Source organism: Montipora foliosa, chromosome 2, assembly GCF_036669935.1.
Source record: "Montipora foliosa isolate CH-2021 chromosome 2, ASM3666993v2, whole genome shotgun sequence".
NCBI lineage: Eukaryota > Metazoa > Cnidaria > Anthozoa > Scleractinia > Acroporidae > Montipora > Montipora foliosa.
This window is the reverse complement of record NC_090870.1, coordinates 51764522-51777021: the sequence shown is the minus strand read 5'-3', so window position 1 is coordinate 51777021 and position 12500 is coordinate 51764522. Positions and strand designations below refer to the sequence as shown.

The 12500-nt window shown below is 40.7% G+C and overlaps 1 protein-coding gene across 1 annotated transcript in view; it reads right to left on the bottom strand.

Annotated features, from left to right (window-relative positions):
• Window positions 1-88: 88 nt before the first annotated feature.
• LOC137993503 (G-protein-signaling modulator 2-like) overlaps window positions 89-12500 on the bottom strand; it is a 31640-nt gene continuing 19228 nt past the window's right edge. The window contains exons 11-14 of the mRNA XM_068839412.1: window positions 7702-7788; window positions 4660-4867; window positions 1417-1484; window positions 89-1300 (exon numbers count right to left, since the gene is read on the bottom strand). Coding sequence (XP_068695513.1) covers window positions 1136-1300; window positions 1417-1484; window positions 4660-4867; window positions 7702-7788 — 528 coding nt within the window. The 3' untranslated portion in view covers window positions 89-1135. The remainder of the gene's footprint in view (window positions 1301-1416; window positions 1485-4659; window positions 4868-7701; window positions 7789-12500) is intronic.

The following is a 12500-nucleotide window of genomic DNA, read 5'->3' as shown; positions in this document are numbered from 1 at the left end:
CCCAAAACATCATAAGCTTAGCCCATATTTGGAACATTAAAAAGCTCGCTGGAAACTAAAGAAGTTAAAAAAAAACAGAAGACACCAACAAATCTGAATTGTTTAATTCGATTCCTCTCTATATACACAAGTTGGTACGAAAATAACCTGAGATGTGAGATATTACACTCACATCATGTGTAAAAAAATCAATGCATTATCTCACAAATACAATAAATTCCCGCTTTTTAATGATTAATCTACATCACAAAGAAAATCTCTACATATTGGCTGCACTTTGTCACGCAATCCTATTCAATTGCGTGACTATCACACAGCAGTCCCCGTTTTTTATTAATTAGGATTGCATGACGACCACCGATTACAACGGATGAGTTTTTCCTGCAGCAGATTCGTTGTTCATAACACTCGATCCAATTGAGTTCGAAATCCACGGTAAGCCACTTTCTAGTATTTACACTATTTCTAAGACCTCCCGTGCCCAAAAATAGTGGTCTTCGGTTTTATAACCTGGAAATGGTTGTATTTTTAATGGTTTTGTGCCTTTCCGTGGTGGTGTCCTGAACATGTTTTATTGTTTTGAAATCAGAAAAATAACGATAAGATGATGGAATTTTTAACTACTGTTGTGTGACACAAAAATAGAACGCTAAAACCCATCCCTAATTCGTAAAAAAAGTCACAGATATTAGTTTTTTAAAAAATAAGAGTCTTCCGCGAAGCTTGATTTATTAAATACTTTAATTTATGAGACTGAAATGAGTCGATTTACTAAAAAAGGGATCCTAGTGTTTAGAGTGGTCCCTTTCGAAGACACATGCAATGCTTACAATTATCTAAGTAGCGCGTAAAAATCCCAATTCTTAGTACATTTATAATGCAAGCGTTTCTCACACAAACTATGTCGCATCACCCAATCTCATCCTTGACGAAAGGAAAGCAGATTTGCGTGACGGAAGTGCTGAAAGTGGTGACAAAACCCCCAGAAAAGAACCCATCCATCTTAGCTGCTCTACATGATTTTTAACTAATTGCCAATTATTACGTTTCTGCTCTTGATTTTTTTTAACTTTTCGCCCAGCTGGACTTAAAATACTGAGAGAAAAGAATGGAATGTCATGAAGCTCATTTCCAACTACCGCCTTGTCTGTAGCTGATGCTTGCGTCCACCAGGCGCTGACGACCGCTGATCGTCCATTCTGTTCGATTGCAAGCGAAGAATAAGACCGAAGAAGTCCTCGTCAGGTACCGTGGGCGCAGATGGTGGGGGCTCCGAGCGCTGATCCTCGATACGGTGGGACTAGGGAGAGAGAGAAAGAGAGAGGAATGGGCATGAAAGAGGTCCAAACCTGAAGAACACATTTGAAAAATTGCGAGGGAGATACGTAAAGCGTTTCAAAGAAGTTCTTCACTAACTTGACTACGCAGCACAATTTCATAAAGATCCTCATCGCCATTGTTGTTTTCTCCTTTCCTTGACTTTCCTAATTATTAAAAAAAGAGAGAGAAAACAAAAGAAGAAAATTACACTTGTTTTAGCGCACATTTAAGTCCTCTTGACTTAAGGCAGTTTGTATACATGACCCCAAACTTCACTGTCTTTTGGAAACATCACTCACAGCGGGTCATGGGTTCCAAGGGTCGTTTACTCTTTGTGCGTCGTCCCACATAATTCATCAACGACTGTTGTAACACTTGGACTACCGACTCTGGGCCTCAGCTTCCCATTGGCAGATGGGAAGCAAACCTACATGTAGCACCGTCATTACAAGGCTGCACTTTACCCTCAGTTACATGATGAAAGTGAACATTGATTCAAACAACAATAACTTTTAACCACATTAAATAATGTTTAGAATCAAACTTGTTGGAAATTTGTTTTAAAGAGAATGTCAATACCCAAATTAAATGATTGTTTTCAAATTCCCGGGTGCCATCATCGTGACTGGCGGTATTTAACGTATTTCGCTATCATCCCATTTCGTTCACAGTTAACAATATGGGCGAAGGACCTTCAAAATACAACTACGTTTTTGGCGATTAGTCCATCTCGTTCACGTCGTGCACTGGGTGAAGTACCCCGCTAAAAAAAGTCGGTACGAGCGGTTTCAGAACGAAAATAGAGAATGAAAGATTCTCTGCTGCATGCTCAAGTTGTCGCCAAAACCTTAAATTTGGTGATTTCACGTCGTTGGTATGTAGAGTACAGCACAAATATGAGCTAAAATCCGTGCCGCACGATCATTTTTCCTCTTTTAACCAATGATATAATTGTTTTGTCGCTTTGTTGTTGCCGTCGCCCACGTAGTTTCTCAAGTTCTCTATTTTCTATTACGAGGTGTTACGTTTGTCCTGATCGGTAGTACTTCTGTGTCTGAAACCGCTCGTACCAACTTATTTTTCAGGATTCCTCGCCCACATTGTACGACGTGAAGGAGATGGAATAATCGCGCAAAACTTGCGATAACGCAAAGTTATTTAACGTGACGACAGCGCTATCGTAGATCTTGAAGTCCGTGATCAATGGCCAATCGCAAAAGTGATCATTTCGCACGCCGGGACAGCAGTTTCTAACAGTCTAAACTTCTCTGATACTTATTAATATACAGGGCTTGAAATTGCGACCAATACAGTCACATTTGCGACTGAATTTTTTCCCTTTGCGACTTGTTTTCATCTTCTCTCTTTCGAAACAAAACGGTTAGCAGTTGCCGCTTTGCTGCTCTTTTTACTTTAATAAATGAAGAAATGACAAAATTATTTTGTTTCTCGCCTGGAGTTTTCTTTCAATCTGAAGATTGTAGCGTAATTTCGCTATTCCATCGATATCATTCGCCATTTTCAGCGGCTTCTTTCAACACAAGTATTGTGGGCTCATATTTTGTTTTGCTACGCCGCTGACAACACAATGCAGCGTGATGAATTTGCGACTAAATTTTGCGAAATTGCGACTACATTTTCGTATCTTGTCGCAAAATTACGACTGGAATTTTTCGTTAATTTCAAGCCCTGTTAATAAGTGTGGTGGTTTCAAGACAAGTTAAAAAGGAAAACACCTTACTTCCGCTTGCTACCCGTGGTTAAAAAAAGCTCCCTTAATCATTCCAGATGGCGGTGCCATCTGATACAAACAATTTTCATAAACGAACATGATTTATCCCGATTTAAAATCACTCTTTCATATGGATCGAGGATCCTTTAAGACTTCAAGTGTCGGTTTGGCCCGCTTTTCAACCCATGACCGCCTGCACCAAAGTCCAAGGCCCGGTCGGCAAAACGTTACATTAGAAGAAGTCAATCTTAAGCAAAAGAAACTTTCACCAAAGAGTTGAAAACATGAAACAAAAGTTTACGCTCAAGCGATCCTGGATTAAGCTAATCGGCTTTCGAACAACCGGGTCTAGCGGCCCCCAGGGGTAATGGTAGCGTCCAAGAAGTGAATGAGTGTTACCTCGTTATTCTTCGCTTTTGATAACGTTCCGAATAGCCACGTTGAATTTGAGTGTGAGAAGGGATGAAGGGAATTCGACAGTAAAGAATACGTATTTTTTTCCCTTTCCTCTAATCGTCAGGAGCCCTCGAGTAGGAGCTTGTTCTCCCACACAAGCCCTATGAGTCAACCTTTGCGCGTATCTTTCTATTTTTAGAACGCCACGAGTTCTTCGGCTCTGCACGCACTGTTTAAATGACCAATCATAATACAGTCTTTGTTTAACGAAGACAAAAATAGCAAAATGCGAGTCTCCTGCTGAAGGGTTAGTTCTAAAAATAGAAAGATACGCGCAAAGGTTTGTTCAAGGACTGATACTGCATATGGAGGGTCCTACTCATGGGCTCTTCTAATCGTTGGCTGTTTACTCTTCCCTATCAGTTTCCCTTCGACCTTGGAGATCGGTCGACTGTGCAAACTACCGTCATCTTTGTTTGAAACAGCAAGCACAAACTGGTAAAATTATTGTAGCAGTGCAAAGACGCAGTGCAAAGACGGGTACCACCTCGACAATCAAACAGGAAATTAAGAGACTGTCAACAGGCTACTCTAAACAGAAGCCTGCAGGCAACCTCCTTTCTCTTTCCAATCTTCATTTGCTCCAACAATACAAGATGGAGAACATATCTCCAAGAAGAACAGCGATTGTGCTTCCACCAGCTAAAACCCTCCAGAACAGCCGGCTATGAAACAGGCCGATTGTCGAGTTCATTTAATTTACACATAGATGGACAACACCCATGGACGATCCCACCGTGTTATGAACATTAGGGAGCGTAAGCACGCGCGTTTTTGAGACGCGCACGGCAACTGGAAGTGAGCTGTTTTCCCTTTTAACTTGTCTTCACACAACAACAGTTACATTGCTCAATATCTTTTCTCCATTACAGATGATTAGTATAAAAATCTGGGAGACACCACTGTCCTCGCACGCGAAATATTCTTTCCCGGTTGCCGTCCGCGTCTCAAAAACGCGCGTGCTTAAGCTCCCTATTGAATGGTTGTGAGGCAGGGCCTACGGTTTATCGTCCTTATCCGAGATTACTTAGTCTAGAGAATCTAGCCATTTGGAGACGTCATTACAAAGGCAGCATATTCTTCCTGAGTGTTGGTCCGATCGGAATGTTCATCCCGCGACCTTCCGCGCAGTACTCCGATCCTCAACTTACTTATTACTGGTGGGTCTTCGTCGTCGGGTAAATCACTGCGTTGTTCATCCATTCTGTCTCCCTGAACACGCTCCACCATATCCAACATGTCTTCTGTGCTCTTGCTTTTCGAGATCGGCCGCTCAGGCAGCTCGCACCGCTGTTCGTCCATTCTGTTTCCTTGGCAACGGCTCAGGAACTCGAAGAAGTCGTCCAAGCCGTTGTCTGTCTGTCGATGATACATGACATAAAAAGAAAGACGCTTCAGAAAGTTACCAACAACGCTCAAGCAACGACACGTTAGGCACTTACAGATCTAAGACGACAAAGTCGACGAAAACGCCACTTCAAAATTATAACATTGCATTATCGCAAGTCCTTCGCTATTTTCCACCTCGCCAACGTTGTATAATGTTCGCAAAGTACACTAAAAACAATTAGTATCACCCAACTAGTGGACTAATGCAAATGCTGCATTTTGATTGGCTACGCTACTAGAGGACTATTAATAATAGTCCTCGAGTAGCGAAAAGCGTGACGCTTTCTTTCGTTTTATTCCCAGATAAATATATTTTCAACTTGCATTTGCTAACTTTCTTATTGCCTTTTCTGTCCGACTAGCTGGGTGATACTAAAACAATTAGACCCTTCGCCCTTGTCTGCCAAAGCGGGTTAGAGCGACTTTCATATGACCTTGAAAAATAAACGAAAAAACAGAACGTAAACAAAAATGCAAAACGTTTAATTGACTTATCGAACAAAACAAACGAGCGCGAATTGTCATTGGATTAGCGAACGCCGATAAAAACAACGTCATCTCTTTCGTCATCTCTCCATGGACCTTTATGGAAAGTTTCGCTTTGACGTCATTTGAAATGGAGTAATGTGATTGGGCAATCCAAAAGTTTCCTTGGAGGGAATAAGGCGAAGCTTTGTTTTAATCTGCCAAACATTTGTCCGTGAAACAAATTGCGAACACTTTTTCAAGGTTATGCGAAAGTCGCTCTCATACTGAGGTTGTTAGGTATTGCCACGTAACGTCACCAAATGTTACACCTGCATATGTGCCACGTAGTGTCTCACCTTATTTTGGAGTATCCATTCTAGTCATAACCAAAAAACAATTGGTACAGGTGGTTTGAGAATAAACATAGACAATGAAAGATTCTCTGTTGCATGCTCAAGTGGTCGTAAAAACCTCAAATTAGGTGATTTCACATCGTTGTTATGCAGAATACCACAAATATATGTGCAAAAATGCGGGCCGCAAGAGCAGCACGAGTATTTTCTTCTTTTAACCACTGATATTGTGACGTTGTTCACCAATCTCGTGCTCAGAGAAATCTGGTACAGGTCGATTTCGAGCATGCTCAGTGGGAGCGAGGCCCGACATACGGGCCTGTCTATCACTGCGCATGTTCCTACTTTCCGTTGTGATTTCGCGGAAAAAAATCGGAAAGCATGGATGTCAGAAGTATTGTTGGAGAGGTTCTTCTACGTGGAGGACAAGGAAACCTTAAAACTTAAGCCAAAACAGAAAGAAGCGCTACAGGCGATTGTTCTATAGATCAAATAGGATAACTCCTTGTTGTACCCAATTCAAATCTCCGGGAGTTAAGATTCTTTGTGTATTGCATTTGCATTATAGTATACCATTCAAATTAAATGATATGGGGATAACTGGAACAAAACGTCAAATTCCCAAAGGGTTTGAATTGGGTACAACATTGGGTTAATCGATTTGGTCTACTCTCCTTCAGACTGGTATGTTGGCAAATTTACATGGTTGAATAGGCCTCTTTAGCTTGTACGTTTTCTTTTCCCATTGCTATTCTAGGAAAAAGGTCCTTTCAAATGTCGTCTTATGCACGTGCATACGTATGCATAGCTTATGAAGAAACAAAAGGTAGATTCCCTTGGGAACAACACGTGGCCTGAAATGGGAAAACAAAACGTACAAGCTAAAGAGGTCAATTACCACGAAAATAGACTAATTTCGATTAAAATTCAGTCCTACACAAAAAGCATCATCTCGAGGCTCTGGGGAATAAATATAAGGATTTGTATGAGTTCATTCCCCAGAGCCTCGAGATGATGCCTTTTGTTAAGGACTGAATTTTAATACATCGAAAGTGGGCTATTGGAGATGTAAAAGAGCCAATCGGATAGTTTTTATCACGGTGACACTTTTCACTGTAGCCAATGGAAAATGGTCTAGTATCGACCTTTATCAGACCTCACTTTTTCAGAGTAAGAAAGAGTGAGATCTGGGTACGAGATTAGTTATGCGAAAGACATAAGCACCTGACGAAAAGTTTTCATGCTTCTCTTAAGACATCCACAACGTGCAGACCAATTTTTTTCCTGGGAAGTTCGTACACGTTTACTATGCCGTGCCACTCAGAATAATGTTGAAATTATTAGAATGATGCGCTCCTAAATAACGTTCTCGTAGCCGTCATCCTTGTCCTTGTCTACGCTGCCTCAAGTTGAAAAAGACCAAACACGAGGTTACGTGGACGAAGAGAGCGCACGACGATAAAATTTAAAGTGTCTCTTTAATCTACACCAATGATATCAGCCGAGGCAAAATCCCTGGGCAGTTGCTCTGGATGTTACACCTCAAACAACTTAAAAAAATCGCGAAATGATTTCAATGACGAAAAGTTTCATTTCCAGATGATTTTCGCACCCGACGTCGTCGTTCTTTCTTAAGCTTCCTGGAAATTTAGTTTCAATCGAGTGAAACCCCGTTACCCTTGAACTTTTAACTTTCACCCGACTGAATCATGATTAGTTTTCCTTGGGCTGAACTTCAGAATACCCGGCCACGATTGCGTGACATGGAATTAGCTTAGAAGAAAAGTATCCTAAACATTCATAACAGGTAACCTTAGGCCTAATTAGACCTAAAGAAAAGTTTTTAGGCCTGAGGTTAGCTATTATGAAGGTTTAGGATACTTCTTCTAAGTTTTCCTTCTAAGCTAATTCCATGTCACGCAATCGTGGCCGGGTATTCTGAAGTTGCTTTTCCTTGATATTTAGTTGACATTGGACAAATACCTCTGGGCTGCTAACTCGTACTTGCACATCACTATGGTCCAGCGGTTTTCGTGAGGTCAGAGAGGAAGTGCGAGGTTTGTTATTTCCCTGAAAAGAAAACGAAAATTAGCCCAATGCGTTCACCGTGGGCGAAATGTCAAAGTCCTTGTTGTCAAAAATACCCGACACCGAACCTTGAAGCATGTTTTGTCGCAAATATAAAGTAACATAGCAAGAATACACTTTCGCCCCGAGATTTCAGTTTTAATTAGCCAATATCAAAAGTACCATAATACTCTTTGTTTGTCCCTCCAAACTTCAGCAACAGCATTGTTTTTACTTTCTCTTGGGACTTATAATAGTCCTAAGAGAAACTGGAAACAATGCTTATGCAAAATTTTGGAAGGACAAACAAAGAGTATTATGGTATTTGTGATATTGGCTAATACGCCGCAATTCTTTGTGGGATTTTAAGATCTACGAAGGCGATATCCACCCTGCCAGCTCAGCCTTTCTGAACTCGACGAGAAAGAAGGACTCTGCAGAAATCGTGTAGATTCTTTATTGAGTATGCGTAAGCCGTTGCTTGGAGACAGTTTCAAACCCAGGCCCAGTCTCAATCGCACTCGTAGACGCCATATTGATTTTCGTACTGAAGGCTCGATTTTGACCTTCGCCTCCTCAAAAATATGATACGCGCGCTGCCTAAACCCGTTTGACCGGAGTGACTATCCCAGAAACTTGGGCTGCGGCGACTTGAAAGACTTGACACGATTTCTGCAGAAACTCTCTTGTTCGCCCTCTGGTGAGTTTTGGAATGGCTCTGCTCGCAGGGTGGGCGATATCGCGAAGTCAACTAAAACGTCACTTCAAAATATGACTTTGCACAATCTCGAGTATTTCGCCATTACTCCATCTCGTTAACGTTGTACACGTAGGCGAAGTAATGTATCCTAAAAACAAATTGGATACGAGCAGATTCACAGTAAAAATAAAGAATGAACGGTTCTCATTTGCGTGCTCACGTTGCCGTCAAAACCTCAAATTAGGGACCTTAGGCAAGGGCGACCAAGAGGACGCCTACGACAACGTTGTCTAAAAATATTATTGCTCGTTAGAGCGAGTTTCAATTGAGTGTCGTAAAACCAAAACCAAAATAATTATTTTCGCCAATCAAAAAGGACGGAGACAATCCGGTAAACCAATCAAAAGTCGAAGTAATTACACGTAGCCGACACAAAGCGCGGGAAAATGTGTACGCGCGAGCCACGATTGGTTTTGGTTTCACTTCTGATTGGTTGAAAAAGTGGCGCGAGAACTTTGAACCAATCACTGAGTGAAGTAATCATAAACCAAAGCAATTCACTAATTACTTTCGACACTCAATTGAAAACCGCTCTACTGTATTAATTCTTCGATTACTCCAAGTCGCGCGGCATGGAAACTGTGAGTCCACATTCCAAGAATAAAATTAGCGAGAACGGTGTGGATATTAAGAGCGAAAATTAAAAATTAACGTCAGGTGCTCTCGTCCTCCACATGACATCAAATTCGATCATTTCACGTCTTTGTCAAGACGAGAACGGCAACGAAGTGTATCAAAATTTAAAACGCACGTTCTCTCAGCCGTCGCAGACGTCGTCCTTGCTTAAGGTTTCTATTGTTGGTGGTTTCACGTCGTTGCTCGTGCAATGTACCGTCAAATTATTTGCTAAAATGCGTGCCGCACGTGTAGCACGATTATTTTTCCTCTTTTAACCAATCATGTTCTTGTTTTGTGGTGCTTTCGTCGACGTCGCCGTCGTAGATCTTAAAGTCCCCACTAAAAGTTGCCAAAACCGACGTTCGTTGATAGTGAGAGAGGCACCGGGTATATCTGAGATGACAACACAATCCGCTTTGAAAGAATTAAAAATGCGGCGCAAAACAGTTTTGGAGGTCACTGTTAGGAATACCTGGGATGACGGCTGGTTTTGCCAACTTTTACGACGTATGAATGGCGAAATCTCTCGCAGAAAGGGACAAGAGATTTTTGTTATGAGTATATATGCGAAAGCGTGTTATTAGTTTCTTTGTCGTCTTGCAGGGGGCGTCAAAAAAAGTATATTAAGATACATAATGCACACACTGCGTAAATCTGCAGGTTTGAAGAGTTTTCGTCGCTGTTACTGTTGTTTAAAACTCCCTCTTGTGTCCATGACATGCGCGGAACATTAGCCTCCGGGCGCTAGTATTGGCTGCTTCAAGCCCTGCTAATTTCGAGATGCAAATTTGCGCTCAACGCTCCCTTATCTCAAGAAGTAGGCAGTGGTAATTGTTTGGTAATTGTTTGACTATTGTGTACCCGGTGTTTACTCTTTTATACTATATTCAATGTACACCGGTATTCTCTTTTGCCATCAGAGTTAACGTTTCTTTGCATATGTAAAAAATGTACCCTCGCCATGAGAATGTGTTTAAACTGAAAAAAAGAAGAATTCGAAGTGCAAACTTGCCCTAAACACAACATCAACTCGAGAACAAGTCCTCCAAAAAACGCTAATTAGAAGTGCAAGATCGATGATGCATTAACTGTCATAAACAACCTTCTTATTTACAATGGCTAAGGATCGCTTAAAAGTGTCCTCTTTTCTGGTAAACGATGATCTGTGACTTAAGACTGTTTTGACAGTGCTTTGAGTAAAAGTGCTTTGACAATAATTTTGCAATAAGTGCATACAGGAAAAAACACTCCTTGAGTCGTTGTCCGAGTCTTCCATCACTACATCCGCCAATCGTACACAATATGCGCAAATACAGATTGGCCTGGTAAAATACTAAATTATTGTACTATGATCTCCTTCAAAATTTACTGAGAGCGAATGAACTTTTGAAACGCGTGTCGGAAGTCAAGTCACTCCGAGGTTAGGTAAATTGGCAAACGACAGGAACCGAAGAATATCTTGCGGCCGCTACAAATCAATAAAAACATTGCTACCCTAACCACGAAGCAAAGGTGAATTTCAATAATTTCTTTCAGCATATTTAACATTTATATCGACTTCAAATTCCCGACACTGCGTTCAGCTCCGTTATAAGCGTGTAACGATGGTTTCTGACTGGAATTGCATCTTCCATGAATGATACAAGTCAGTGAGTGTTGATTGTATAATGGCTTCTTGGTGAGCGAGGAGGAGACGTAGATTTAAATGATCCAACCCTTAAGAACTTGAATTTATCCCTCTTTCCCTAAATTAAACAGCAAACAATTCCTTGAAATACTGAAATACATACCATCTTAAACTGAAAACCTTAGATTTCAGGTGAAACGATCGCGAAAACTTGCCAAACTTTGAGCTTAAAATCAGCGCCAGTTACAAAGCATATCGCCAGAACAACGATCCCAGATCTGGCTATAAAAACGTTACGTCATACGTCAAAGCTAAGTGGTACTTCAAGCGAGAGGTTAAAAATGACGTCAAACCATTCACAACAAGAAAGCAAGGCTCAAGCAATGCAGCAACAAAAGGAGATCAAACGACAAATCAAAGAATGAACAAGAACGAAAATAGAATCTAATCCGCTCGTAATGAAGACTTAAGCACCGGAAAGAGCGAAAATAACGAGAGAATCTTCTTCATCCTACTTCATTCAAAATATAAACCACCCTGTTTTATACAACGATCCGCACATATCATTTGGTTCTCAAGCCCGAATGTAAATTCACCCCGAGTTGACTTCCACAGGAAGCCATTAAAAACTCCTTAACAAATGACCGCTGTCAGAGGTCCAATATCTGAACGTGGCTTTGGATGGAAACAGAAAGAACAGATCATTCTACAACAGCAATACAGAAAGTATGCGCAAAAATGGTTAAGCGACGACGAAAGAGCGTTTTCCTTCCAAATAACTGTAAGAGTTTTGCAAAAAAAATTAAAGGAAAGAAGAACCAATTGTCGCTTTCATATAATCGAACCCAAAAGGCAGAAAACCGCCAGACCCGCCCCTAAAATAACAAATGAGTGTTTAGAATCTTTGATTTATTAAGCAGATAAATTTATGGGTTCCTATCGAAGATCAAAAGTCAGAGACTCCTTACACGGCAAAATAAAAAGGCTGTGCTATAAATTCCGAGCGGATGGCCCAATGGAAGATCTAATCCTTACTAATACAGAAACTTTTATTTGCAAATATAAACACATAAACGAACTATGACGTGAAACGACTCACGTCGATTCAATCTATATCCCGACATGAAGAGTTCAGTCCCTGTCGGATGATACTGTTACAAATTCGCTACCGAAATATCGACGGTAAACGACAATATTAACGGTAATGCAAAATCATTAAAAATCACGACAAATGTGATCAATAAAAATTTTGAGTTTTCAAGGTTAAAAAAGAGAAACACTTTACACAATTCTGAAGATGATTTTCGCTCTCAAAATGCTATCGCTACAACATTAAAACCACCATCATGTTGACAAAAAAAAATCGATTGACTGGCAGAGATCTAAAAAAAACAGCATTACAGAAAAATATAGCCGAGAAGGTTCCAATTCAGTTGGTGTAAAATCCCACGCATTTGAAAAAAAAACTTTCATCTTCATTTTCAAGTTGTTCAAGGCAAAGAAAGAAAGTGAGGGCCTTAATAAGATATACCAATATTGGTAAAATCCGAGGTAAAGTTTCGTATCAAATATTGAATGTCTTGTCAGAACCAAAGTGGACAATATCGGCAGCAGCACGTACTCACGCAAAACACGAAAAACGGACTGCGAATCACGCAAACCGTTAATCGAGAAATTGAACTAATATCTAATATTCAACTCTATTGTCGT